The sequence below is a fragment of the Sceloporus occidentalis genome, unplaced genomic scaffold (genome assembly GCF_023333645.1).
Source record: "Sceloporus occidentalis isolate IW3139 unplaced genomic scaffold, rSceOcc1.0.p SCAF_5, whole genome shotgun sequence".
Taxonomy (NCBI): Eukaryota; Metazoa; Chordata; class Lepidosauria; order Squamata; family Phrynosomatidae; genus Sceloporus; species Sceloporus occidentalis.
Genome location: NW_028316985.1, coordinates 140,161,377 through 140,188,034, shown reverse-complemented (window position 1 = coordinate 140,188,034; position 26,658 = coordinate 140,161,377). Strand labels below are relative to the sequence as shown.

At 37.9% G+C, this 26,658-nt stretch overlaps 1 protein-coding gene across 1 annotated transcript in view; it reads right to left on the bottom strand.

Moving 5' to 3' along the window:
• Positions 1-19,110: 19,110 nt before the first annotated feature.
• The window catches only part of DCHS2 (dachsous cadherin-related 2), a 123,378-nt gene continuing 115,830 nt past the window's right edge, over positions 19,111-26,658 (bottom strand). The window contains 4 exon segments of the mRNA XM_089527233.1: positions 19,111-21,743; positions 23,294-23,432; positions 23,536-23,822; positions 25,743-25,873. Coding sequence (XP_089383359.1) covers positions 19,111-21,743; positions 23,294-23,432; positions 23,536-23,822; positions 25,743-25,873 — 3,190 coding nt within the window.

Here is a 26,658-nt window from a genome sequence, read left to right as displayed (position 1 = left end):
TGCATCTTCGGGGCCGGCCTAGTTGCAGCCCGGGCGAGTGAGTCATTTGTCTGGGCCCTTGCTGGCCTGCCGGGGCTCCCAGCATGCCTTGATGGAGTCGGGTGGGCCCGCTATTGGCCCATTCTGCTGGATGAGGTGGATTATTATTATTATTATTTATTTATTTTTATTCCACTTAATCACTCAGAATCCAAGCAGATTACAACAATAAAACAATATACAGTTAACAATTCTAAAAAACCCCACTCCCTCTCCCCCCCCAGTATAAAAACATAGTAATGCTAAAAGGAGATTACACCAAAAGGACATTAAAACAATAGTATAACGTAACAGTTAAAATAAGTAGGAGATTTGTAGGAAGTTTATAGCAGGGTCCAGATAGGATGGAAATGAGGATGGAGAAAAGAGGAGAAAAAATGGAGGTTGGGGAGGCAGGTAAATTGAGATGGTCTAGTCTGGAAAGGCTGCCGGAAGAGATCCATCTTAATAGCCTTCTTAAAGTTTTCCAAGGTGGTAATCTGATGGATCTCATCCGGCAGGTCATTCCAGAATCTAGGAGCAACTGCTGAAAAGGATCGCTGGGTCACTGCCGAGAGTCTAATCCTCTTTGGTTGATGCAGATTCTTCCCAGCAGAATGAAGAGTGTGGGGAGGATGATATGGGAGAAGGCGTTCCCACAAGAAGTCAGGACCCAAGTCATGTAGGGCTTTAAAAGTAAAAACCAACACTTTGTATCTTGCCTGAAAACTAACAGGCAGCCAGTGAAAGGATTTTAAAACTGGTGTAATGTGGGCAAATCTAGATGTGCCAGTAACCAGCCTGGCTGCTATATTCTGTACCAACTGAAGTTTTTGAACTTGACACAGAGGTAGCCCCGTGTAGAGCACATTACAAAAGTCGAGCCGAGAAGTTACCAGCGCATGTACTACTGTTTCAAGGTCTTCCCACTCCAGGAAGGGGCACAGTTGGCATATCAGTCAAAGCTGAAAGCAAGTGTTCCTGACCGTCGCATCCACCTGAGCCATCAGATGGAGAGACGAGTCTAGGAGCACGCCCAGACTGCGAACAGAGTCCTTCAGGGGAAGTGTGACCCCGTCCAGAACTGGCTGGCATAACTCCATTCCCGGATTGGGAGTCCCTATTACTAGTACCTCCGTCTTACCTGGATTCAACTTGAGTTTGTTTTCTCTCATCTAGTCCATTACCACATTAAGACAAGCATTGAGGAGAGATGCCCTCCTTAGTCACTGCAACAGTCTGAGACATAGAGAAATATATTTGGGTGTCATCACCATACTGATAACACCCCACCCATGTCTCCGGATGATCTCACCCAGTGGCTTTATTTAAATGTTGAACGGTATTGGGGACAGAATCGTGCCTTGAGGGACACCCAACCTGAGCTCCCTCTTGGCCGAATAACTGTCCCCAAGCAGCACCATCTGGAATCTTCCCGAGAGATAAGATTGGAACCACTGCAAAGCAGAGCCTCTGATTCCCAGCTCTCTCGGGCATTTCAGAAGGATACCATGGTCGATGGTATCGAAGGCCGCTGAGAGGTACAAAAGAACCAGCAGGGTGGTGGTGGGAAATGGGGTTTTCAAAAAAAGTCATACCAATATTTCCATCTCTCCCCAAGCTCAAGCAGGAGACAGTGGAGGAGAACAGTGGAGGAGTAAGATCACAGATGGGATTTTTAAAACCTATATTCTGATAAGGCATTCCATGTTGTAACATAATGTATATTCAAACACCAGCTTTACATCAACATATGATAAACACCCCTTTTCAACATAAACATAAACATAATTCATAAAAGTTTTTGTTAACTGTTTTGGTGGTTAATGAAACATACCTCAGTTTTGCACTAAATTTTTCTAACTTTCGTAAAGGTAGTATGGTACAGAATACCATTTGTTACAGAGTAACACTGGGGAACGTTATCTTTATGCAGAGAAGAAGGTGCTCAATCCTCAATCCATAATTAGATGTATCTGGACTGGGAGTTGATTCATACTTGAACACTGGTGGCAGAATACATCACTCCTCCACATACGAAGCAACAGACTTATTTAGGCAGCCCAGACAAGCTTGTGTGCATTTTCCAATATACACACTACCTTTGGTCTGATCCCACAGAGCTTTTATTAGGAATAAGAAAAGTCTGCCAGTCCCCCCCCCCCCATTCCTTTTATTTTAAAAAAAAGTCTCAATTCTAGTCATCCATTCTATCCTGAATATAAACACATTTGTAGGTTTTGTAGATTATTTCAAAAGAAATTGAAATAAAATTGTCTCTCACCTGCACCAGTCATATTTCCCAGCTAGAGCTCTTCTCAGTATGGAGAAAATCAGAAAATCAGAAAATTGTACTTGTCTGCCATAGAAATATTAATGGATGAACATGATGCTTCTGTTTAGTCCTATATGATTTTTAAAAACACCTCTTCCCCCAAAGAAACTGTGAAATGTGGTAAATTCTTACAGAAAATGAACAGAAACTAGATTTTCTTGCTTACACTAAATCAATTAGAAAATATATGTAAGAAATCTGAAACTTTAATAATATTGAATATTTATTATTTCATATATAGATAAAACCAAGGCGCAAAACAAAATGGAAAAACTTATATCTAAAACATACCCTGTTTTAGATATAAAACAGGGTTAAAACATAGCCCTGGTGGCGCAGTGGTTAAATGCCTGTACTGCAGCCATTCACTCAAAACCACAAGGTTGCGAGTTCAAGACCAGCAAAAGGGCCCAAGCTCGACTCAGGCTTGCATCCTTCCGAGGAGATCGCTAAAATGAGTACCCAGACTGTTGGGGGCAAATTAGCTTACTTGCTAATTAGCTTACTTGCTGTTCACCGCTATGATCTTTGGAACAGCGGTATATAAATAAAACAAATTATTATTATTATTATTATAACATCAACTACCACTGACTGTATAGGGCTTAGAATCTAAATAATAAAGTGACACATGAGGAAAAACAAGGGAGGATATAAAAGAAGACCTACAAGTGAGAATACCATAATTCGAAGGAAGTCATCATTAGAAGCCTGGAAACATAGTACTGGAGGAAAAAAATGATTTCAACATAAACCTGCATTAGTCTTTCAAAAGGACTCTTATTCAACTTGAGTGAGATATAAAGGCACTTTTAATGGCATGTACACAGTTTTACTTTATTATTTTATTTATATTCCACCTTTATCCTGATGTGGCTTACAACATAGATCAGAGCAACATACAGCTAAAACCTAATGCCCCCAAAGTTGAAAAACAATTAAATAAGCCAACCCATCAAGATGCCACTATTTTAAAATGGTAGAAAATGTTCTAAAATTGTGAATGTAGCACATGCAGAAATGAACACATACAGGTACGCTATGCATGTAGATCAGTCTTAGCAAATCCAAGTGTGCCTGACTACAGTTCCCAGCATTGAGCATTGGCTGGGGAGTTCTTGAAGTTATAGTTCAGGTTGTGGTACAACACAAAGTTCCAGATGACCTCAACAGATATTTAAAGAACCACAAGCAGAACAAGATTTTACAAAGCTACAAGGAACAACAGCAAAAAAGAAAGAAAGAAAGAAAGAAAGAAAGAAAGAAAGAAAGAAAGAAAGAAAGGTATAGTACCAAAGTACTTGGGAGCAAGGAACGCTGTTATAGGAATGCAAATCCACACTCCCAACAAAACAGTGTATTTTCTCACACTTTGCTTTCGCGCTATATGTCAGATAATCTAGACATGGCAGGCAGATGGCAATAAACACTCCTTTTTTCTAACAGGAAATTAGTGGTAACACCTCTGGTGTTATTACTTAATGCTCTTTCCCCCTCTTGCCTCTGGCCAGTTAATCCAGCAGGGGAAAAGAGTGGTGAGCATTGTATCATCTCTCCCTTCTTCCAAGTGAAAAATGCAATGTGTGTGCGTACACATTCCTTAGACAGATCTCTGTAGACCCCCATTGCCTTGTGCTGACCTTGGTAAAGCATTTATCGGACCCTTGTCTGTAAGAAATCAGGTTCTACAGCACATATTGGGCAGGAAAAGAAATTCATAGAGAAAGCAAACTTCATACTGGTTGCCAAGATAAAGCATTAGGAGCTGAATAGAACTATGCACCCTTGGAATTATTTTTACAAATGCATCTCTCTGTTTACATAATTATATCTCTTTTCAGATACAAGAAAACTATACTGCTTGTGCATGCGCTGACTATGTTCAAGTTTTTTGTGAATACACGGGGTCCCTATTGATATCTATGGCAGCTGAAACACCTCAAGTACACATTTGATCTTTTCACATCTAAGAATTTCCTACTTGTGCCTGTATGGTATAGAATCAGATCTCATCCATTATCCGTCACCATTTTGTGATGCATTCACAGCAGGGTCAGGGCAATGGGCAGTCTGAGGCAGCATATTGCACAGATGTATGCTACACAGTGATACTGGCTTCATACCATTTACATGTCATGGCGTCAATCTTAGGAATCCTGATATTGTAATTTGATGAATTACTTAGAAAGTGCCAAGTGTTGGAAGAATTTCCATCCCTACTGACACAGATAGCCTATAACATAAAAGACGTTATGACACCAAGGAGCTAAAATGCCACAGTCGTGTCAGTGTAGGAAATGCAAATATATCAGTTGCAGACAGTCATTTTTACGTAGTTCTTCGAAAGTGACATGGTGTTGCTATAGTCCTGGCTCTGTCTTCTGGACACTGGCCATAGCCCTGTCATATCTTCCCACCATATCTTTCAGTCTGGTTTTTTAAAAACCAATTGCATAGTTACAGTAAATAAGAAAGGAAAAATAAAGTAAAGTAAAGAAAGGAAAAAGAAAAACAACCTGCTTGGAAATAGTGAGAGGGAGGAAGGAGGGTGAAGAGGTGCATAATCATGTCCACTTGCAGCATATGACTGCCTGAACATTGCACATGCAGCAGGAGGAATTTATCACACAAGAATCAGTACTGGAATAGCAGCGTGATTGGGAGGCACTGATGAGTTTTGCCCATCAACGAAAAGGAGCTCTCCATGAATGGGTGGAAGACACAGCAGCTGCCAAACAGACATGGTAGCATTTGATAAGGTACAGACACAAGCACTACTATCCTGCTGTTATTCCACGTTTGCAGCCTTGTGTGATAAAGCCCAAATAATATATGTGTGCAAGAATGCTGCAATTTATAGATATTTACCACTATAAAATGTAGTTACTAAAATTATGTTGAAAAATAATCCCCAAGGATTATGAGGTCAATGTACTTGTTTTAAAGATGGGTCATGTAGCTATACCGCCCGGTTCTCATCTGATGTGATTCCCTTGCCTGACTGGCCAAATTGGAACTGGTACTTTAGCTTGATCTTCATTGGCTGCTTTGTTCCCAGGATTTGAATGATTCTTTTCACATCAGAGAATTCAGCTGGAGTGGTGGTGGTTAGAACAAAGTAAATTGTTTGTTTGGCTCCCGCTGCCTCTCTACCCCACTCACCAGGGATTTAATTGCAAAAACATGTATCCACCCATTGCCATAATATACACTGGAATTTCTGAAAATTAGAGTGTCTAATTTATTATGAAATGAATAAAATGTTAATAGATATGCATAAAAAGTGGCTGAAATAAGCCTTTTCATTTTAATACATTTCTCATTTGCTTTATCTAATGTACAGAAAGCTGACTCAAAGATCTGTTTTCTGAAAGAAAGCGCTCTAACAAACTTGTTTTTGTTGGTCTTAGCCACTTTCATAGGATGCTGGCTAGGAATGATGGGAATTCTATCTGGAGGGTAATCATTTAGGAAAGGCTGATTTCAGTGTTCTCAGGTGAAGGTTTACATCATGGCCAAATGCTCGCTTTACTAGCTTCTTTCTTTTTGAAGAGGGAAAAGAATATGGGTTCCTCCATTTACATGATGATAAGGAGACTACTCTATAGCAGAACACAAACAGGACTTGCATCAAAATGTTGCAGCACATTTCCCGTCCATTTAAAGGAAAGCTCTCCAGAATTCCAGAAGGCATGGTACATGCATCCTGTAGTCATGTTTAGGCTTGCAGGCTATGGGAAGCAGAAGGGGGGTACCTTATAACCCTGCTGTACTGTTCTAGACAACTTTTGAGTGTTTTGTAACCATGTCAGGAGAGCAGGAAATTAGAGATTCCTTTTTCATTTTCTTCTCCCTCAATCTGCCCCACCTTTAGCAAGGGGGACTTTACATGACATCCCAACCTTAAGGCCGCATCCAGCATACCGATGATGAGCTGACACACAGGGATCCTTTCACACTCTTAAAACTATGGTCAAGTGAGGACCACACAAGCAAAACTGATGCCATAGTTACCTAATAGCTCTATGGAGGAGGGCCAGAGGTCTCTAAAGCTGCACTGAACATACTCTTGTCAGCCTGCAGTTCTGGCATTGGTTTGTGTAGTGTAGACATGAGGCAACATGCACAAATCAGTACCCCATGTTCCCTCACTAGGACTTCTGGAGACCAAATCCCTACTCAGCCATGGAAACCCATAGATGACCGTTAGCAAGTCATATTCTCTAAGCCTCAGAGAAAGGCAATGGCAAGCTTCTGAATAAATCTAACCAAGAAAACTTCATGATAGAATTGTTATTGGTCAGAGGTAATTTGAAGGCACATTTCAAATGTAGATATGACTAATTTCCACCTGTCTGGTAGGTCATATTTTGTTTGACCTCCAAATGGCGCAGTGGTTAAATGCCTGTACTGCAGCCACTCATTCAAAACCGCAAGGTTGCGAGTTCAAGACTAGCAAAAGGGCTCAAGCTTGACTCAGGCTTGCATGCTTCCGAGGTCGCTAAAATGAGTACCCAGACTGTTGGGGGCAAATTAGCGTACAGTTGTAAACTGTTTAGACACTGCTTAGGCAGTATGAAGTGGTATATAAATGAAGCTTGTTTGTTTGCTTCAGACCCTTTCGTATTGTTATTGGTTTGGCTTGAAGAAGTGAGCCCAAGGAATTTCTCCCACTTTCCCTCTTTCAGAGACCAGTAAAATATGTTTATTCAAATACTCAGTTTGACCATTATATCTGTTTATTTAATGTGATGAGCCTTTTGAACTTGTGAATTATTTTTCTATGAATGAAGATTTATATTTCAATGGGGTACTTGGGTACATATTCTTATCTAATTCCTAAAACCTTTTAAAATAGGGTAAAACAAGTTTGTCTTAAATCTGTCCTATTAACAATTTGGTCCTATAAAGTAAACATTCTAGGAAGGACCTGGCACTGGACATTCTTGCCTTAAATTAGGGAAATATTCATTTGACATATATTTATTATGTGCCATATTTCCTCCAGTGAGCTCAAAGGGGCATAAATGGTTCCATTTGATGTTCACAATCTTCTGTAGTTTCATGTTTTAGTGGGATTATGCTTTGAATCCCCCAAATCCTAATCTAGCCCTTTAACCACTATACCATACTGGCTGTGTGGGAATTTTGGATTCAAAGATTAGGGGCCCACTAAACCATGTACAAATTCTAGTTTGATTTTTTTAAAAAAAATAATGTATGATTTATAACATGTATTAGCTCACTCAAAACTGCCCACCAAAACTTACCTTCTAGATGCCAATGTCTTAAGGTCCTGGGTTTGCAAGACCTTTCAATGAGTGGAGCTTTTAGAAGCTTCTCATTTAGACTATTGCCATAGGCTGAATCTGATTTGATAGCAAACAATAAACAACAGCCTTTCACAGCAATTTATACCCATCATAACCTCAGCTGGCTATGAAAGTATTTTATGTTTCACATAGATAGATTTTTGTGAAATTGTTTCTACTGGTCAATCCCTTAGGGGGAATGGAAGACAGTCAGGATTGATTTGAAGCCAAAGACACAAACTCGAGAAAGCTATTTGTTCCATATTAATTATTCTAGCAAACTGATTGACTGTCAAAACAACTTTCACCTGTTTTCATGATGTGATTAGAATAGGGCCTATGGAACATAAGGTGAATAGATTCTTATAAGGTGAAGGACATCACATATTAAAATTATTAGAACATGTGCCTAGTTTCTTCACTGTTCGTAGCCTTTCACTACAAGTATGATTTTTGGACAAATAACAATTTTAAACAAAGGTTGAACTATACAAAACACTGCAGAAAAAATATTGGAGCCTGTATGTCAATATTTGCTACAAACAAATATTTGTTTGCAAGAGATCGTTGCCAGAAATGAATGCTTGACTATGTGTTTCTTGATGGAGATTCAATAGGCCTGCTAAATGTGAGGTCATATAAACAATGTGAGCAAATAATCCACCACTGATTCTATTTTGTAATGGGGACAATAAGCATGAAAATCAAGATAATATACTGCATCGGTTTCACAGACAACACAGATTAGAAACAGAGAACTAACATGGTGTTTTAATTTGGTGGATAAAATATTTCATTTGTCTCATAGAAACGCAAGTTTATTTTTTAATAACACTCAGAATCCATTTTTGTTCCTCTTTTGAAATATGCTCCCCATAAAGAATAGCACAGTCTTCCTACTAACTGAGCTTCCTATGGTAAAAGAAGCAATTTTCTTAATATTAGGGATGGATACAGAAGGTATGCAAAAGTTTTTCTGCACCAAGATCAAATTCACATTTTTGTATCAATTGCTTGCCTTTGGCAAGCAGTCTTAGGAAGCCACTGATGAAAGAAAAATAGGCTACACAATCTCCTTTTACCATCCTTGACTTCTCAGTTCTGTTAGTCAATAATTACCTCAAACCGTCTATTGGTATCCTTTGAACAAGAAACTGCTCTGCAGAGATTTAATTTCTATACATAGGCCCCAGAGTTGAAGATCTTTGTAGGATTTGACTTAAACCAAAACCTGCCATCAAAAATCAAATAGTTACAGAATTTTGGCAGTTATTCTTCTTTGGAATGTTTTAACCATCTGTATAAACAAACAAAAATCTAAGACTATTGTTAAAATAAAATAATCATGGAGTGAAGCTAAAAGATAGACATTTATTTTAGTCTAATTTTAGAGCTACAAGAATAAACACTATTTAATGCTATCAATATTTAAAGCTTTTCTAGTCAAGATTCAGTTCTAATATGCTTGAAGTGTTGTCTGTATGCCCTAAATTGATGGTGTAGATATTAAACTAGTCTTTGTCAGAAACGTTCAAGTTTTTAAAAATCCATTATTTATAGTTCCTTTTGTTGAAGTTCTGATATGTTAAGACTGTTGGACCAGCAGCCTGCTTTATGGATAAACAAATACAGAAAATAGAACCAGTACAAAAATAAAACTTGATAGAACATATTTAAAATTTTGCTCCAGCAAGAAAAAAAAAACCTGCAGGACAGAGAGCAGAACAGTAGAAGAGTCACAGACACTCATTGACTGTGACCTACATAACTCAGTTTCTAGCTTTACTAGTCATGCTACCTTTCCAGAAGACAACACTCTTCATAAAGCCATGCAAGTCTAGTTTGATCCACATACTTTTTTCCAGCTATATTTAATTCACTGAAAATACCTCCTGAATTATCTGGCAGTAGATACCCATACAATTTTCAACATTCCGGCATTTTCCAAAGATGCATCCCAGGGGTTGATTGCTAGAGTATGGGCACATATCAAACTGTACTTTGTAAAACGAATGATCCCTCAGTGTATATTTCTCAAAATCCAAGTATGACACATTTTTATTACAAAACCTTGATGTCTTCAAACACTGCTGATGGATCTAGACAGTTTGTAGGCTAAGCACAGAGCTGGCAGTCAGGAAGCCCAGGGGTATAGCTCACATATCCATCTCTGATTTTCTCCACCGGATAGCTCCAAGTCAGCATATTGACTATTCACCACTGCTTTTAATCTATTTAAGATAGAGTTCACCATCCAAGTGAGTCAGAAGTACATTTTCTACTAAAATTTTCTTATTTCCTCAAACAATTTTATGAACTTTACTTTCTTCAGAAAAACATTTGCTGCTACATCTTTATATGAAAGTTTTGCAGTCTAAAGATCAGATGTGTTTTGTGAACTTTTTATAAACTCTTATTGCTCAGTAGAGAAACTTGCATCCATGTGAAAAAAATGGAAAACCCACCAATGTATATTAAACTGTGTTTCTCTCAAATCCAGACACATTTTTCCCATCCTCATGTTTTGTATGAGGTCATGTCTCAACATGTTGTGCTTCTTTCAACCATTAAAGTGTTGCATAATCACTGGCATAACGTAAGATGTATTCTGGTAGAAGGAATGGCTCCATTTCATGCATAGGTCTTGTACATGGTACAATATCTTCCACTAGTTCTTGTGCAACATTTCATGAAATAGTGGTACCGTCAACATTTCTTCTTCTAGAATATTTCTGCATCCCAACCAAAAAGAATTTGAACTAGATTGCCACAAGAGGAACTGCAAAGGTAATTAGCAGTAGGAAGAACTTAATATGACAAACAATTGATTTTGCAGCATAATCAAATAATGTTTAGGAATGACATTGGGGTACTTATTGCTCTCTGCTGGAGTGCTTTTGTTGATATGCCAGCTGCAATCCCATCTTGGGTTAATGGACCTTATCTCAGTAACCCATGACCACATTCCAATGTGACTACTGTAATACATTCATTGAGAGCCTGTCTGATGGTTATGGGGGCTAAATTCAATTGCTAGGGTAACTATACAGACCCATTGAATCAATGGGGTTCACATATGCATTGACTTACCATTAAGCAGTTGATTCTGTGGGTCTACTCTAGTTATTCTACTCTAGCAATTAGATTTACAGCCCGTCATATCAACTGCACTTAATGTCTATTCACTTCCAAGCCCTACTTGAAGTCCCATTTTTAGCTTTTAAAGTCCTATGCAGTTTGAAATCAGATTGCATGGACTGCTTTTACATGTAAGAGTCTGTTTGGTAAGATAAACCTCAGAAGCTCATCTTATAGATCTTTCACTGAGGTGGGCAAAGATGAGAGACATGGATTTTTTCGCGCTGGCACCCTATCAAATGGCATCCTAGAAATGAGTCTGGTCCCTTCTTTTCAACAGACCTGAACACATTTTTGTTTTGGTGTGCCTTTGATTTGGTTGGGGTTCAGCTTCTGGTCTTGGATTTATATTGTTTGTTTTATTTTATTATTCATTTTGGCTGAAGTGTCACTGTTTTGGTGTATTAAAGTGCTCTTCTATTTATTATAGTTTATGGAATTTTAATTTGTTTTGATGTACATCTTATGGTATTTTCTTAGTTATATTTTGTGGTTTGCAAGCTGCTGTAAGAGAATTTTTAAATCCTGAAACATAACACAGTTGTACTTAAAATAATACATATTTACTGAAAAGTAAGTCCTAGCATGTTCAGTACTAACACTTAACTTTCAAGCTTCTACATTATGCAATTTCATAGACTTTTTAAACATGCAATACACATTTTGGATGCAGCAATTTATGTTATGCCCTCAAACTTCTATATAAAGTATATATTTCCATAAGTGCCCACACTTTAATAATCAGCTATTACTCAACTAAAGGGATGCTGGGCACTGGATTTCAGGCAAGAAATATATACCTGATTCAGGACTGATGAGCTTTTCAGAAAAGAAAACCAATCATAGTTCTGCCTTGAGTATATGGGACTCATTTAAAGACTATAATAAGAGGCAAATTACCTCTGTGGCATCAGCTAAAAAGGACAGCTGAATGACAGATTAGAAGAGACAGAAAAGGAAATGAAGGAGTTGGAAGCAAAATAAGCAAGGTTCCAAAGTCTAAAAAGAGGAAGATCAAGTTACTGGAATTAAGGAAAGAATGCAATTTTCCAATTATATATGAAGAAAGACTTTTCTGCATAGTCATATGGCATTTAAAAAATCTACCAAGCTAAACAACTGCATAAAATGACTTACAATGAATTTTTGTAAGACAAAAATTACAGAACAACATGCATCATCATCATCATCATCATATACCTCATCTAAAAGCCAGGAATCAAGGGAGAAATCCCCCACTCTAACTGTACTATTGTTGTCTGTTCACTATGGAAAGTTGTCTTCAGAAGATATTCCTCTTGACATCTTTATCCTTTGAGGCAAAGTGGCATGAGATAAGTGCACATATGCTGCATATGATTTATTTGCTAAGGGCCAAGTTCCAGCCTGTCCCCAGTCTACCACCTTTTGGATCAGAATACAATAGTGGAACCTATACAAATTAGGCTTTATTTATAATTAGGTGGCAATTAGGCTCAATAGGCATGCAACTCCTTCCCTCTACCCTCCAATTCTTGATTAATAGCTTTCATTTAAAAACAAAAACGAGAGATTCTTACTGAATCACAAGCCAACATACAAGTCCCTTGGTTCAAGTATTGTGTAAGAAATGCCCCCCTCTGCTTGCATACACATGCACTCACACTTCCTTATGCTAGATTCCAGGTTCTTGATGTTTCTCCCTCTATAACATATTCCCTGCTGTTTTATATCCACCACATTGCAGGGAATCAATTCACTCTTGCCAAATTACGTCACTGCTACTCCATTTCTTCCAGGTGCAGTGTATGGGTTGAATCCAACTCCTGCTGCAATCTGTGTTTGTCCTGGCAAGGTTGGTTTAAGCCACGAGAGTATTCCATTTTCTAATTTAAAACAATGGGCATTTTTTGAGGGAGAAATATGACCATTTACTAATAAAATATGCTAAAATGGAGAGATATAGGCTTTTGTTGTTGTTGTTGTTTTGGCAACACACAAATTTGTATAAAAATTAAGTTCCTCTGTAATATGAAAACTCTCAGTAACTGAGGAAGTTTATCAGACCAGAAGATAAGATCCTCTACTTTAAGCTGACAAACCTCCCAAATTGAAAACAGAAGCCCAGCATTGTTCAAGTCATTCTGCCACAGTAACAAGACAGATGGTTATGAAAATTCACTTGGAATAGAAGACCTAAAAGAAGCAAATTAGGACTTAATATACCCACAGTAACATAATTAACAAAGTCTTATTAAACAAGCCAAAATCTTAGGATGACCAATATGCAAGTTCAGGTCCACTGGAAGAATGGGTATCACACTAATGTTTGGTTCTATAGCCATCACATATTGCATGGATGAGCAACCTGAGTTGCCAGGATCGGATTTGGGGATCAAAACCTAGGAATGATCTCCTTGTGGTGGCATAGGGAGCAGACCCTCATGGTACAAAGAAGAAACCCCAGCTGATATCATTAAGCATTAAACACAGTTGCACAGTTTGCCATTTACATGCAAAACACCAAGTTGAACAAATCTCTCTCTCTTACACACACTCTCTTTTGAAGTCAGTGCTCCTGAGGTTCCTTCCCGTGAGCACTGAAGAAGAGGAGCTAGACCAGGCCACAATCTGGGAATCCTAGTGGGGGACAGTTGTCCATAGAAGCAATTTTGATCCCTTGGGACCTATTTGTGGGACAAACTCCTATGGATTTTTTCCCCGATTGAGACACAGAAAAGGCCTTGTTACACTAAGGCACGTGCTTTTAAAGAAGGTCTTTGTTCAGGGAGCCACTATACTGAGACAGGAATTCACCACAAATGTACTGCATAGCTTTTGTACCAATCATTCATATGCCAGGGCAGTTTATTATAGACACCCTGTGTCTGCCTAACTAGTCTGCCTATTTTTATAAGACTAATGTATGCTGAACATTTTCTAAGATTGGTACAAATATTGTATATTCCTTGGCACATAACCCCCCCTCCACCAGTTTGCTACATTACATAGATTGACAAGCATCGATCTCAAGTACATTAAAGTGCACAGATCAATGTTTTCCTATCTCATGAAACATGCTGTTATGAAGGTACTCAGTTACTTGCAATCTAACTTTATAGTTAAAGCTTTAATAAATATTTTGTCTGAGCAACAATTATAATATTAACATTAGAAATTAGGGTGGTACAAAAAAGTAGGTTTGATTAGAAGGCCTGGAAATATGGACAATCTGTGATGCTTGTCTTTTTAGATTTATAACAGCTTAAGTTTTGATGTGCAAAAATCTCCTTTTTCAAAAGTTGTACAAGTCTTTCTTTTCACTGTATAGAAAGGGGAAAAATGAGTTTTAAAATTATGAGGCCAAAAGGGCAAGTAATGTGTACTTGTAGGTAAGCTACACTACTATGTATAACACTAAAACATGTATCAATCCACCAAAAAAGACTACTTAATACATTTGATGGTGTTCTCATTCAGAAGCCTATTACACAGAAATTAACACTTTAATGTGCTGTATGCAGAACTTGGAATAGTACTTTTTTAAAAACCCACAATTCTCAATTTCTCAGCTATTTGGGTGTTGTAGTCCAATGAAGCATCATTTTCAAGCTCTGTCCATATGTTTTATTCTGGATATAACTCCTTTGTACTGGAATTACAGTGCATTTAAATCTGAAATTCATTAAACACAAATGAAACTAAATTTGTCCTGTAAAGGAGTTTGTAGATAAAGATAATTGTGGTGATTTAATGTATTTCTTGAACATTTCTTCTAAAAAAATTAAAGACTTTAGGAATCTTAAAGAAAAAAAATACAAAAACATTAAAAATAATATAAAGTACAAAGGAACACTTAGGCCCAAGAAACATTGACCAGAACAGAGACTGCAGTAAAGAAATAAGAAGTCTAAGAAGTGGAATGGGAAGGGCAGCCATGAAAGAACTAGATAAGATCCTAAAGTGTAAAGATATACAGCTGAGAATTAAAGTTAGAATCTTCAAAGCCATTATATTCTCCATCACCATGTACGGCTATGAGAGCTGGGCAGTGAAGAAAGCCAACAGAAAGAAAATCAATTACTGTGGTTACTGTGGATGGCCAAAAAGGCAACCAAAGACAAGTTTAAACCTGAACTCTTCCTGGAAGCCACGATCAGGAAATTGAGGCTGTTGTACTTTGGCCACATCATACGTAGGATGGTGCATTAAAAAGGCTGTAATGCTAGGGAAGGTAGAAGGCAGTAGAAAGAGAGGAAGACTACATGCCGGACGGATAGACTCAATCAAGAGAGGTCATGGGCTGAATTTACAAGACCTAAGCAGAACAGTGGAGCATAGAGGGTTTTGGAGATGTCTCATCCACAGGGTCGCCATGAGTCAGGGCTGACTCAAAGGCAGTTAACCACAACAAAAACAATTTCAGCAATTGCCAGTCACATCTCATCAGTAAAAATGGCCAATCACATTCCATCAGATATTTGGGGACAGCATAGAGATAAAAAATATTTAAGAATGGTTTTTACTGACTTGCTTTAAATATTCCTATAGTTATTGGCCCTGCTGCAGAGAAAGTTTGCACTACCATAGTCCTGATGGATTCAGTGACAAATCCAGCACAAGGTTATACATGTTAACTTGGGAGAAAGTTCCACGACACCCAATGAGGCTTATTAGCAGGAAAGTGTGCATAAGCCTGGAGCCTCAGACATAACTGAGTACCTCTGAATTAGGACTATAGTGTTTTTCTGTACACAAGAAAAAAAATGACTGACATATAACACTTTTTCACTCATTTAGTCTTGAATTATATAACTGTATCCATTTGGTGTAAGCAAGCCAATCCTGAACAAAATTGCAGAATAGAAATTGGTCTCCTTTTGCATTTAGGCTTAATATGTTTTTCCAATAACAAATCCTGTTCCCCCATCAGTAGTATAAACTGATTCCACCCGCTCCCTTGTATTACCAGGCAATAGATTTTTTGAAAGCAAGCAAAAACTAAACTCACAATAACTTAAACAAATTACATTGTTTACACAGAGAATTTTGTAAAAAGTGAGGTGAAAAGAGCTGACATATGATTTACTGCAGACTCTTTCCTCATATATTCACATTTTTCAGTTCAGCCACACATGAGACTGCCATACATCTGCTTAATGTAATTCACAGTTTTGGACACAGAATTAGAACATTTATATATATTGAAAGGGGAAAATGTAAGAGAAAAAAACTTTAGTGAATCAACATTACTTAAGCCTGATTATCCAATGCAGGATTTGGCATATATTTGGCGAACAGGGAATCCGTTTACAGATAATACTTTTGAAAAGACATACAATAGGAACTAGATCCAAATTCAGGAGGTTCACCTGGAACAAAGGACTTTCCCTGCTACAGAAAAGCGACTATTTTGTTATAAAATAAGGGTCTTTTCATTGTAGGATGGCTCACCAATGTGAATCAAATGTATTAAAGAGAACCCATTCCATACCATCTAACCATGTTGCCTACAAGATGAAACATTTACTGTCATAGGAAGGGCATTTCATCTGCTTGTGGGCACAGGCTGTGCCAAATTCTTCTTGTAGCCAAAAGGAGACAGACAAAAGGCAAGGTCCTCAGGTAGGATTTATTTATTAGTAAATGCTAACAACTGTACAGATCCCTGATGTTTCTAACACTGTTTGAAGATGGCAGACTTTTTAAACTGGGTGATTAAAATTATTATTGCCATTGAACAAGTGGTCAAGATACCTTAACAGTCAGGGGTACCTCAGACAGAGGTACTGGAATAGAATTTCTTTATTTACGTTTATATCTATATTACTGTGAATCTATATAGGAATCATTATAAATAAACAAATTCCTCCAGTACCCTATCTTTCTCTGTCAAGAACTTCTCTTGATGTGAATATAAAGTCAGAGTTGCTTTCAATGGGGAAACCTAGAAAGTCAGTGTACCCCATGCCACTTCTCAAAACTACGCTTCATCTTATTCTACAGAACTGGGAGTGTCTCTACACTACAGAGTTACAGCAGTTTAACATCACTTTAAATATCATGGTTCAAGTCTATGGAATGCTAAGAAATTAGTTCCGTTCCCTTAAACTACAAGACCAAAGCTCTCCAGTAGAGAATTTTTATGTACCTCGCCAGCAAAGGGCCAACCTCATGACAATTAAAGTGGGTTTGAACTGGTTTAATCGGTTAGTGTAGAGGCTCTCTAAGTTTTATTTTCTTCTGCTATCCTCTTCTTTCAGGTCTTCTTCTTTTGGTAAAGGTAAATCAGAAAGGTTTCAAACAGTCAAAGACTTGTGGCCATATACCACTGAGTACCTCACTTCAATATACTGAAAATAAGAAAAATAAAACTAAGATTTCACAGTAGAAGAAAATATAAAAATTATATTTAAAATACATTAAGTAATGCAATTATACAAATAATTTCATATTGTTATGCCCTTAGAAATCTGGATGTATTTTGTTTTTAGTATGTATGTATGTATGTATGACTGTGTGTTTACATACCTAAAACACGAACCTTTTCTCATATATATATATATATATATATATATATATATGAGAATACATAAATATATGTGTAACCCCCCCCCACACACACACACACACTTATATTTTTCCCAATGTGTAATCCATAAATTAATGCTGTCCTTCTGGTTTGTATTCTTTCACATCATTATGCTATGTGAGAGAACTAGTGCAGTAGATCTTTATTAGCTTTGATAATCTTTCATGCTTCCTGTAACAAACTAGAAGTGGAGCAAAATTTCCTGGCTGTAATCCAGAAACAAACACAGGCAGCTGGATCCCATTGTGGCTACGGAAAGCAAAGAACCAAGAATAAAAGCTGTTCTGTACCCAACAGTGAGAAATTCCTGGCTGCACTCATAGGACTATTACCAGATTTCCTTGGACCTCTTTAAAAAATGACAGTAGGTGCATCTGCAACGTAGAAATAATGCAGTTTGACATCATTTTAAGTGGTGTAGCTCCATCCTGTAGAATCCTGGGATTTGTAGTTTTACAAGCCCTTTAGCCATCCCTGCCAAATGGTGCTGGTGCCTCACAAAACTACAAATCTCAGGATTCTGTAGGATGGGGCCATGGCAGTTAAAGTGTCTCAAACTGCATTATTTCTACAGTGTAGATGCACCCTGAGTTAAAGAGAAACTGAAAAAGGTAACATGACCTAAATACATCTTATGACAATCTCAGTGTAAACCACACTGGAGGCCTGCTACAATGAGAAATAACACGGCCAGATGGGGCAATCATCCACACTTCCATCCCAGCATTCATCATTAATTAGGAATGTGTCTTTGCTTTATTTTGCCATCCTGGATGCCTTTTAAATTCTGTTTTCTGAAAACAATTCTTTAAAAACTCTCACCAATGTTTACATATGTGTAAAAAGAAAAGGAAAGAAAAGATCAGGATATAGTTGAAGATAAGCCATTATTAAACTTGAGTCTAGAGAATTACTCTAGATAGCATCCAGCACCATTGTTTTAAATACATTCAGGGAAAATGAGATATTGGTATAATTTTCTTCCTGTTTATTAAATACCAATTCCACCTTACCCTGATTTTATTCAAGATGATTCAATGAAGGTTTATTTATATACTGAAACATTTACTTATTGATCAAAATGAAAGGGGGGAAATGGGGAGATATTGGAAAATATATGTTGATTTGATACAGCAAATGTGCACACTCCCAAATGTGTGTTCGTCTATAAGTATACTTCCACATGCATTGAATAATATATAGCACCAAGTTTTCTATTTCTTTTTTGCTACAGTGTGACATGTGCTTGGCTCAGGTATCAGAACAGTTTTGGGCCAGGAATAAAAATGGCATTGTCTATTCCTGACTGGCAGCACCAAAGTATGTGTTAGACAGCTAAAATGCAGAGTCCATGTGCCCCATGGACATTCAACTATTCCCATACATCATCTACAATTCACCTGAGTTTAAGAATAAGCATTGTATGAAAGTCCTATTCTACCTGGGTTTCCCCAATATATTTAGAACTTGCAGAACCCAAATATCTGAATCTGTTTGCAGAGGAAATTTGAGTTGTAGGGCATTTCATAAAGAAAAATCATGGGGATACCTGATAGGCCTAGGATGCATTTTGCAGTGAATTATTCATGGAGTTAAAATGCTCAGCTAAATAAGTAATTCTTAGCTTATTTAAAAAAAATAATGCAGATACATGACATGCTATGCTCTTTAAAGGAATATGGTAAATTCTTTTATCCAAGATGTTCACTTTATATTTGAAATCCATGATAAATAATCTATAATTGAACCTCTTCCTCTGTTGAAAGTTCATGTGTCAGTCGGCCAGGGCACATCCCCTTCAGACCAGGTTGTGAGGTGACTGGGGATGCTGTAGGTGTCTGCATTGTAAGGAGGGACAGAGAAGGAGAAAAACTCGGAGTCATCACTGATGAAGGGTATCTCAGGTGATGGGCAAGGGGTGAGCGGGGGTATTTTTTAAATGCCTGACCTGGCAACATGGTGGGCATTCGTGGGGGAACTGTCTTCAAACCAGGCTGTGCTACAGAAGTAATCAGTGGAGGAGGAAAAATGAAAGATTTCTTCTCCTTATGAATTTTTAAGCTTTCATCCTTCAGTTCTGCAATATCACTGAAGACAGAGGCAAGAGGCTTAAATCTGGGCTCCCAATTTATCAAGTAGTCACAGTTGTAACTGCCTCTGAGGTCCTCATCAGAGTCTATCAATGTGGCCAGAGATCCATAATGAGAATTCTGACCATTGGGTATGAAGATATATTCTCTTGAGGTGTCTGTGATGATGTCTTTTTCCTTTATGCCCATTTCTTCAAGTGTTTGGGACAGCATCTTGTTGTAGAATACTTTGTGACAATCTCTTCCCTCTCCCCCACTTTCATCTTTGAAGGGGTGGGATGTCTCTATGCTTTGAGAAGCTAACACCACATCTGTTTCTCCAGACTGACATGAAAGCTGGTCAGAGTCTCTGGGAATTCCTGAGTCTGGTACTCGTGAGCCTCGGTCACTTAAGGCTGATCCAGAACCTTTCCTGCAAGGATGCTCATTGATCCTTTTTATCTCCTCATCTTCTGCAGTTTCTCCCTCTGCAGAGCCATGGCCACTAGAGTCTGAATGTCTACAAGGATTACCAATGTCTCTTCTCTCTCTGATGCCAACCAAACCAAGCCATTCAGCTATGTTGCCTGCAGGAAGAGTACTGGTTTCATGGTTCTGGGATATGTGAGCATCTTTAGGATTGTTCTTTTCATTGTCCAAGTTCAAATCAGTAGCTGAAGGACATGGCATCTCTTTCTTCACACTTGTATTTGCCACATCTTTTCGTCTGCATCTAACAATAAGTATTGCAAGGATAATGGCAAGAACCAAGAAGGCTAAAGTAGAGACAGCAATGCTGACAGAAACAGTGTGTGCTGGCAACATGGAAAAGCTCTCCGGAGTATTAGAAATGTTTACCAGAACTGTGCATATGCTGGACTTGGAATTCAATTTTGGACTATGAGCTTTTATGAGCAGTTGAAGAGTTTCACCGGTTTTCTTCATGCTGCTTCTTTTCCTGTGAAAAGATCTAGTTAAATAGATAGACCCACTGCTTTGGTTCACAGCAAAGAAAGCAGATTGTTTTATCAAGGTGTAGTGAATGGTGCCATCTAATCCTCCATCATGATCTGATGCTATCACTTTGCCAACCAACTGTCCTGCTTCATTCTTTTCAGGGAAATCAAAAAAATATTGATCTTGGCTAAAAACAGGGTCAAATTCATCTGCACCCTCAACATTCACTTGGATAATAATAGTTGCTGTCAAATCACTTTTGTCTTTTGCCTGAGCTATGAAACAATATTTATTCTGATGTTCAAAGTCAAGTGTGTGTTTGGTACTAATCTCTCCAGTCAGAGGATCCATGAAAAACATATCCTGATCTCCATGAGGTCCATAAGCAGGCAAGCATGATGACTGGATGGAGTAAGCAAGATGACCATAAGGACCAGTATCAAAATCTAATGCAGAAATTGTGCATACAGAAGAAAAGGGGGGCAGATTTTCAGATATTCCACAGTCCAGACTGGGAAAAACAAATATTGGGGCATAATCATTAGCATCAAGAATGCTAATAAAAACAACAGCAAAAGCCACATGTTTTACATTAACTCCTCCATCAGAGGCTTGAACGGTCAAAGTGAATTCCATAGTCTCCTCATAATCCAGAGCTCTGACCAAGTGAAGGGAGCCACTTTTCTCTTCTAACTGAAAGTGTCCCTTATCATTTCCAGAGATTATATTGTAAGTGATGACTGCGTTAGTTCCAGAATCATAATCATTTGCTGAAACTGAAATAATATGACTACCTACTGGGAAATTTTCTTTGACATTAATGTGATATTCCAAACTAGTAAATACAGGTGGGTTATCGTTACTATCCAAAACAGTTATTGACACAGTAGCAGTGGCATTTAAAGGAGGAGATCCATGGTCAGATGCAAGAATTAACAACTGGTAAAATGAACTTTCTTCTCGGTCCAGAATATTTCTCAAAACAAGATTTCCAATCACTTTATCTGGAGATTCTGACCCAAGGATGCAGTTTTCCACATTGAAGGTATTACTGCCATTACCACCAATAACTGAATATTTAACATAGGTATTACGATGTGTTCCATCATAGTCAATAGCTGAAAATGTGAAAAGCTTCTCTCCAATATAGGCATTTTCATTTATGCTGAGATTAAAAATTGGCATTGTAAATTGAGGAGTATAATTATTCACATCTTGTATCTGTATGACCACCAATGTAAGAGCAGTCAAAGGTGGATTCCCATTGTCACTGGCTTCTATGAGGAGCCGAATAATAGAATTCTCATCCTGGTATAGCAATGGCTTAACAAGAAATAGTGTGCCTAAAACAAATGAAAAACATGTTATTTTATACCCATCTTTCATAAATTGAACAATAACTATGTTTGAGGGTTTTTCTTTCTGCCTAAGAGGAAGAAAGAGTCATTATCGCAATTGGATATAATCTGGAAATGAACTCAATGAGTAGACACATACAAGTGTTGAAAAGACATTTTTTTATATATAATATAAAAATTTATTTCTGAGTGCGGAGGTGTACTTTTCTTTTTCAACTGGATACACACAGTCTTCAATGGGCAATTAGATGGACAAAGGCAGAGATGCAGACAAGTATACATGGCCCCATACAGACTGCCAAAATAAAGCTGCTTCGGGTCACTTTGGAGGTATGCTGTTTAAATGTTGCATGCGTCCTAAGAGTCTGGAAGCCACGCCAAAGCATGATCTAGTCCTAAGAACTGGAGCACAGCTTTTGTGCAGCTTCCAAACTTTTAGGACACATGCATCATTTAAACAGCATACCTCCAAAGTGACCTGAAGCAGCTTTATTTTGGCAGTCTGTATGGGGCCATTGTGTGATTAAAATCTGCACATTTTAATGATATTGTCAAGCATCTACAGTGCACCCACGTTTTACGTGGGCGTGCCATACACGGCTTTCAGCATATGCTGAAAGTCACACCAGAAGAGCCTGTCACACGCCCTGGAAAAAGTAATGGGGTGTGTGCCTGTGGCGCGTGTGCTCCGCCACACCACCGCACGCCATGATCGCAAGCTCCATTACTTCCTATGGCGCTTCATCATATACTGATTTCCCTTTATGCGGAGGGATCCGGAACGCATCCCCGCATAAGGGGAGGGTGCACTGTATATAGATTTTAACAATGCTGATTGTTATACAGTTGTCCCTCATCTATGGATTCTACATCCGTGGAGTCAAACATCCATGGCTTGAAAAAGTTTTTAAAATGTATTTAAAAATGTTGATTTTGCCATATTATATAAGGGGCACCATTTTACTACTCAACTGCATATAATGGGACTTCAGCATCCATGGGTTTTGGTATCTCTGGATCCCAGAACCAAGACCACAAGGATACCAGGGGCCCAGTGGAAATTAGAATTGGAAATTTGAATGGGTGGGTAGGTCTGAGAAGGAGGGAAAGGGGAACAGGAGAGAGGGATTGCCAGTCAGTATTGCAAAAGTCTGTGTGTTCTGCAAAATTAAAATTTGGGGATCTTAATTTTTATAGTTTTATTCATCTAGTACATTTAAAAGGCATCTAAACTTGACATTCTTGCTATTTTTCTTCGAAGTCATGGAAAAGGAACAGCTTTGGATGAATAAAGTGCTCCACAAACAGAGGAGTAAATGGAATAAATGCACATGTCGTGCTCAATATGGAATCTTCTACCACACCAGTCAATATACTTGCTATTACAGACACTAATGACAATTTTACTTGCACATCATGTATGAATGGGGGAAAAAACTTCAACAGACACCACAAAATATGTGTATTTGAGAACCACACACATATTTTTAGCCCACTAGATATGTTTTATGGTGCAAATTATTTTGTAAACTCACCATTGTGTGGATCAATTAAAAATGAATCAAAAGGAGAGAGAATGCTGTAGCATATTTTTCCATTGTATTCTGAATCACTGTCTGTGGCATGCACAGTCAAGATGGAGACATCTATAGACCTTAGTTCTGGTACCAACACCTGAAGGGAAAAATGACCATAGCACTTCAAAAAACAAGAACAATGACTAGATATTTTCGTAACAAAAGCATGGCATTGCCTACCATAATACTTATTTTCTTACCTGATAAGTATCCTCAGTAAATACTGGTGGATTATCATTGACATCAGATACATTGATTAGAAGTTGTTCTGTGGTTTGATGCAGAGAATCTGAAATGGTGATTAATAGTTCAAACTGAACATTTTCTTCAAAGTCTAATGGCTTCACCAACATGATTGTTCCTTTGTATTGGTCGATAGCAAATTTCATTCCAGGATTACCATCCTCAGCAAAGCTGTAGCGAAGAGATGGGCCGAGATCTGCATCTTCTGCCAATACTTGTGTCACTAAGAATCCAAGAGGAGCATCTGCAACCATCATGGTTAAAAATTACCTTTATTGATTTATTTGTTCTTATTTGCTTTGTATAGCAATTATGCATCTATAAATGTTATATTTTTATTAATCAATTACAGGTAGCCTCCCCCCAAACCACAAAACTCAAAGTTGCCAAAGGTGTTATGAATATGTTAAATCTAGTGCTACTCAAAGTTCTGGCCCATGGATTGGTGCTGGGGAGACACCACCAACCATCTAGTGCTGGTCCTAGGAAAGTTTCCACAAATGAAAGAAACAATTGTGGCTATTAGCCAGAATTATGTTATTGGTCCCTTGCACATTGGAGGGTCAAATTGCTGCTCCCGCACAGCAGGTAGCTTAAGAAGCAGTGATAAAAGTGAAGATGATAATAATGATATGCCATGCATGTGTTGTTAAATTTCTAACAAATGCCCATTGCCCACATTGGGAGAAAACAAAATACATTTGCTCAGTAGGTGAATGACAAGGATTGTCGTAGTTTTCTGAAAAGAGAGGGGAGGAAAGAGAGAGATTATCTAGGTCACTACTTTAAACAGGCTGTACACTGCCATCATTTAAAGTCATTTGAAGTAAATACAAGTATCTTTTCCCCCCAAACTGGGCCACAACAAATATCTAGTCAAATCTATAACAATACAAGGGAAGAGCAAAGAAAAAACACCATTAGAAAGCAATGACAGGTGGGGTTGCTAGGCAGCTAACAATAATGAAGTGCAATTAACACAAGCAAATAAAGTCAGTTAAAAATATACTTAAAAACTTAACAGTAAGAGCATTAGACAACACCATCTCCATTTAAAAGTCCTTCCTTCAGCCAAAAGAAAAGCTTAAATGCCAAAGGCTTGTCTGTATATAAACATCTTTGCCCTCTGGCAGAAGGACAAGAAAAAAGAAGTCAACAAACCCTCTCTTGGCAGCAGGTTTCAGAGCCTAATAAATTTTTCTGTGAGTGAAAAATTGAACATAGGAAGAAACCCTGGGGACCTTCCCAGCATTACCTTCATCTACATGGTAGCTTTTGGATTATGTCTCTTTCCTGTGCTATTTTGTAATGTTAGCAGTTGTGGTCACATGGGAGCAGTAAATGTCTGAGTCCTTTTGCATGCCAACATCACTTCAGTTCTGAGGAGTGGATATGCAGGCATGAGAAGAAACAATAACACAACCTCATTCTATATGTCTTCAGGCTTCCAACACAGCACTGTGGGCCATCCTAAACACCTACCTTGCCACAAAAGATAACACTGGAAGAGGACTTAAGATGCTGGAACAAACCTCCTTAACACTCCAACACATATTCCATTCCAAAATCTTGAGCTGGAACATTGTGAAGTTCCTTTATTTCATAACCTACTTTTGTCAATAACAACCGTAGTGTAAAGTTGGCTAAAGAATTATATTTCTCTCTCCATAAAGGAAATAGGAATTGAAACAAAATCTCAGGAATTTGACAGTGGAGACTCAAACGGTGCCTTTTCACCAATGTCTGGGACTTTAAAGTGGTAGGTTGCATTATTGTATAAGCTGGCTTTAAGTTACAATCATAAACAGGAGGGAGAAATGTGCCACAGGATATCTCTTATAACCCAGTATGGCATAGTGATTTGAGTGTTTTGAGAGTGTCTCTGGAGACCACTGGGTGACCTTGGGCAAGTCATATGCTCTCAGCCTCAAGGTAAGGCAATGGTAGACATCTTTTGAACAAATCATGACAATAAAACCCCATAATAGGGTTGCCATAAATTGGAAATGACTTGAGGGCAAACAACAAAATGCTATTTGAGCAACAATTAATAGTAATTCAGAAAACTAGTCCAGTCCCATTAAAAATAGAAAACTAAAAAGAAAAGACTACTGCTTGATATTTGTTTTGACTACTGTTTTATTCTGCTGCTTATAATACTTACTTTCAGGGAGTTCAATAGCATCCAATGGTTGGAAAGTTGGCACATTGTCATTGATATCCACCACTTGAATTTCTACTGTGCTTGTAGCAGATAATCTGGGAGTTCCTCTGTCAGCAGCTTGCACAACCAACCTGTTTTTAAAAAACAGTCAGAACAGTCCCCTCCTGTCTCAAAGCATTATGCTGGAAAATACTTTCATGATTCTGAATACAAACAATATTGGTGGGGGGAGATAAATACATAAATTAATAAATAATCATATGACACACAAATAGAAACTCATATGACTGAACTACCTTTAAAAAGAGAAATACTCTCTAAGTACTGGACTAAATCCAAATGAAGATGAACTTCATTCCCATCAATAATATTGATGGAACAGCATAACTAACTTGCTCCATTTAAATGAACTTGAATTCAACTACATTTGTAACCTTTACATTACTGAAAGATTATCTAAAATTATAAATTACAGGATTTCAAAGATCATCCTTCAAATTAAAATTTAAAAACCCAAATAGTTTTGCCTTTTCATCATTCTCATATTAATAAAAAATCTAAATACATGAGAAATATATTTGATCCAAGAATCAAATAATTCAATAAAAGCTTTTTCCCAATCATTTTTTTAAGAAGCAGGGTGAAGAATTGCCATTACAACTTAACAGATGTCACACGTTTTACATACTGCACATAGGTTTAAAATTATAAGGAGTATTCGCCCTCCCTCCCCCTCTCTCTTTGGAAGTGTGCATTTCATTGTGAATGCCATTATAACATGCTTCAAATACAACAGAATATACAATTGTTGAATAAATATGCATAATTCATCTTCTCTTTCATCCCTGACACATTAACTTCCTTTCAAAGGTGACAATCTTCATTCTTTCCCATTATGCGCATGACACCACTGACA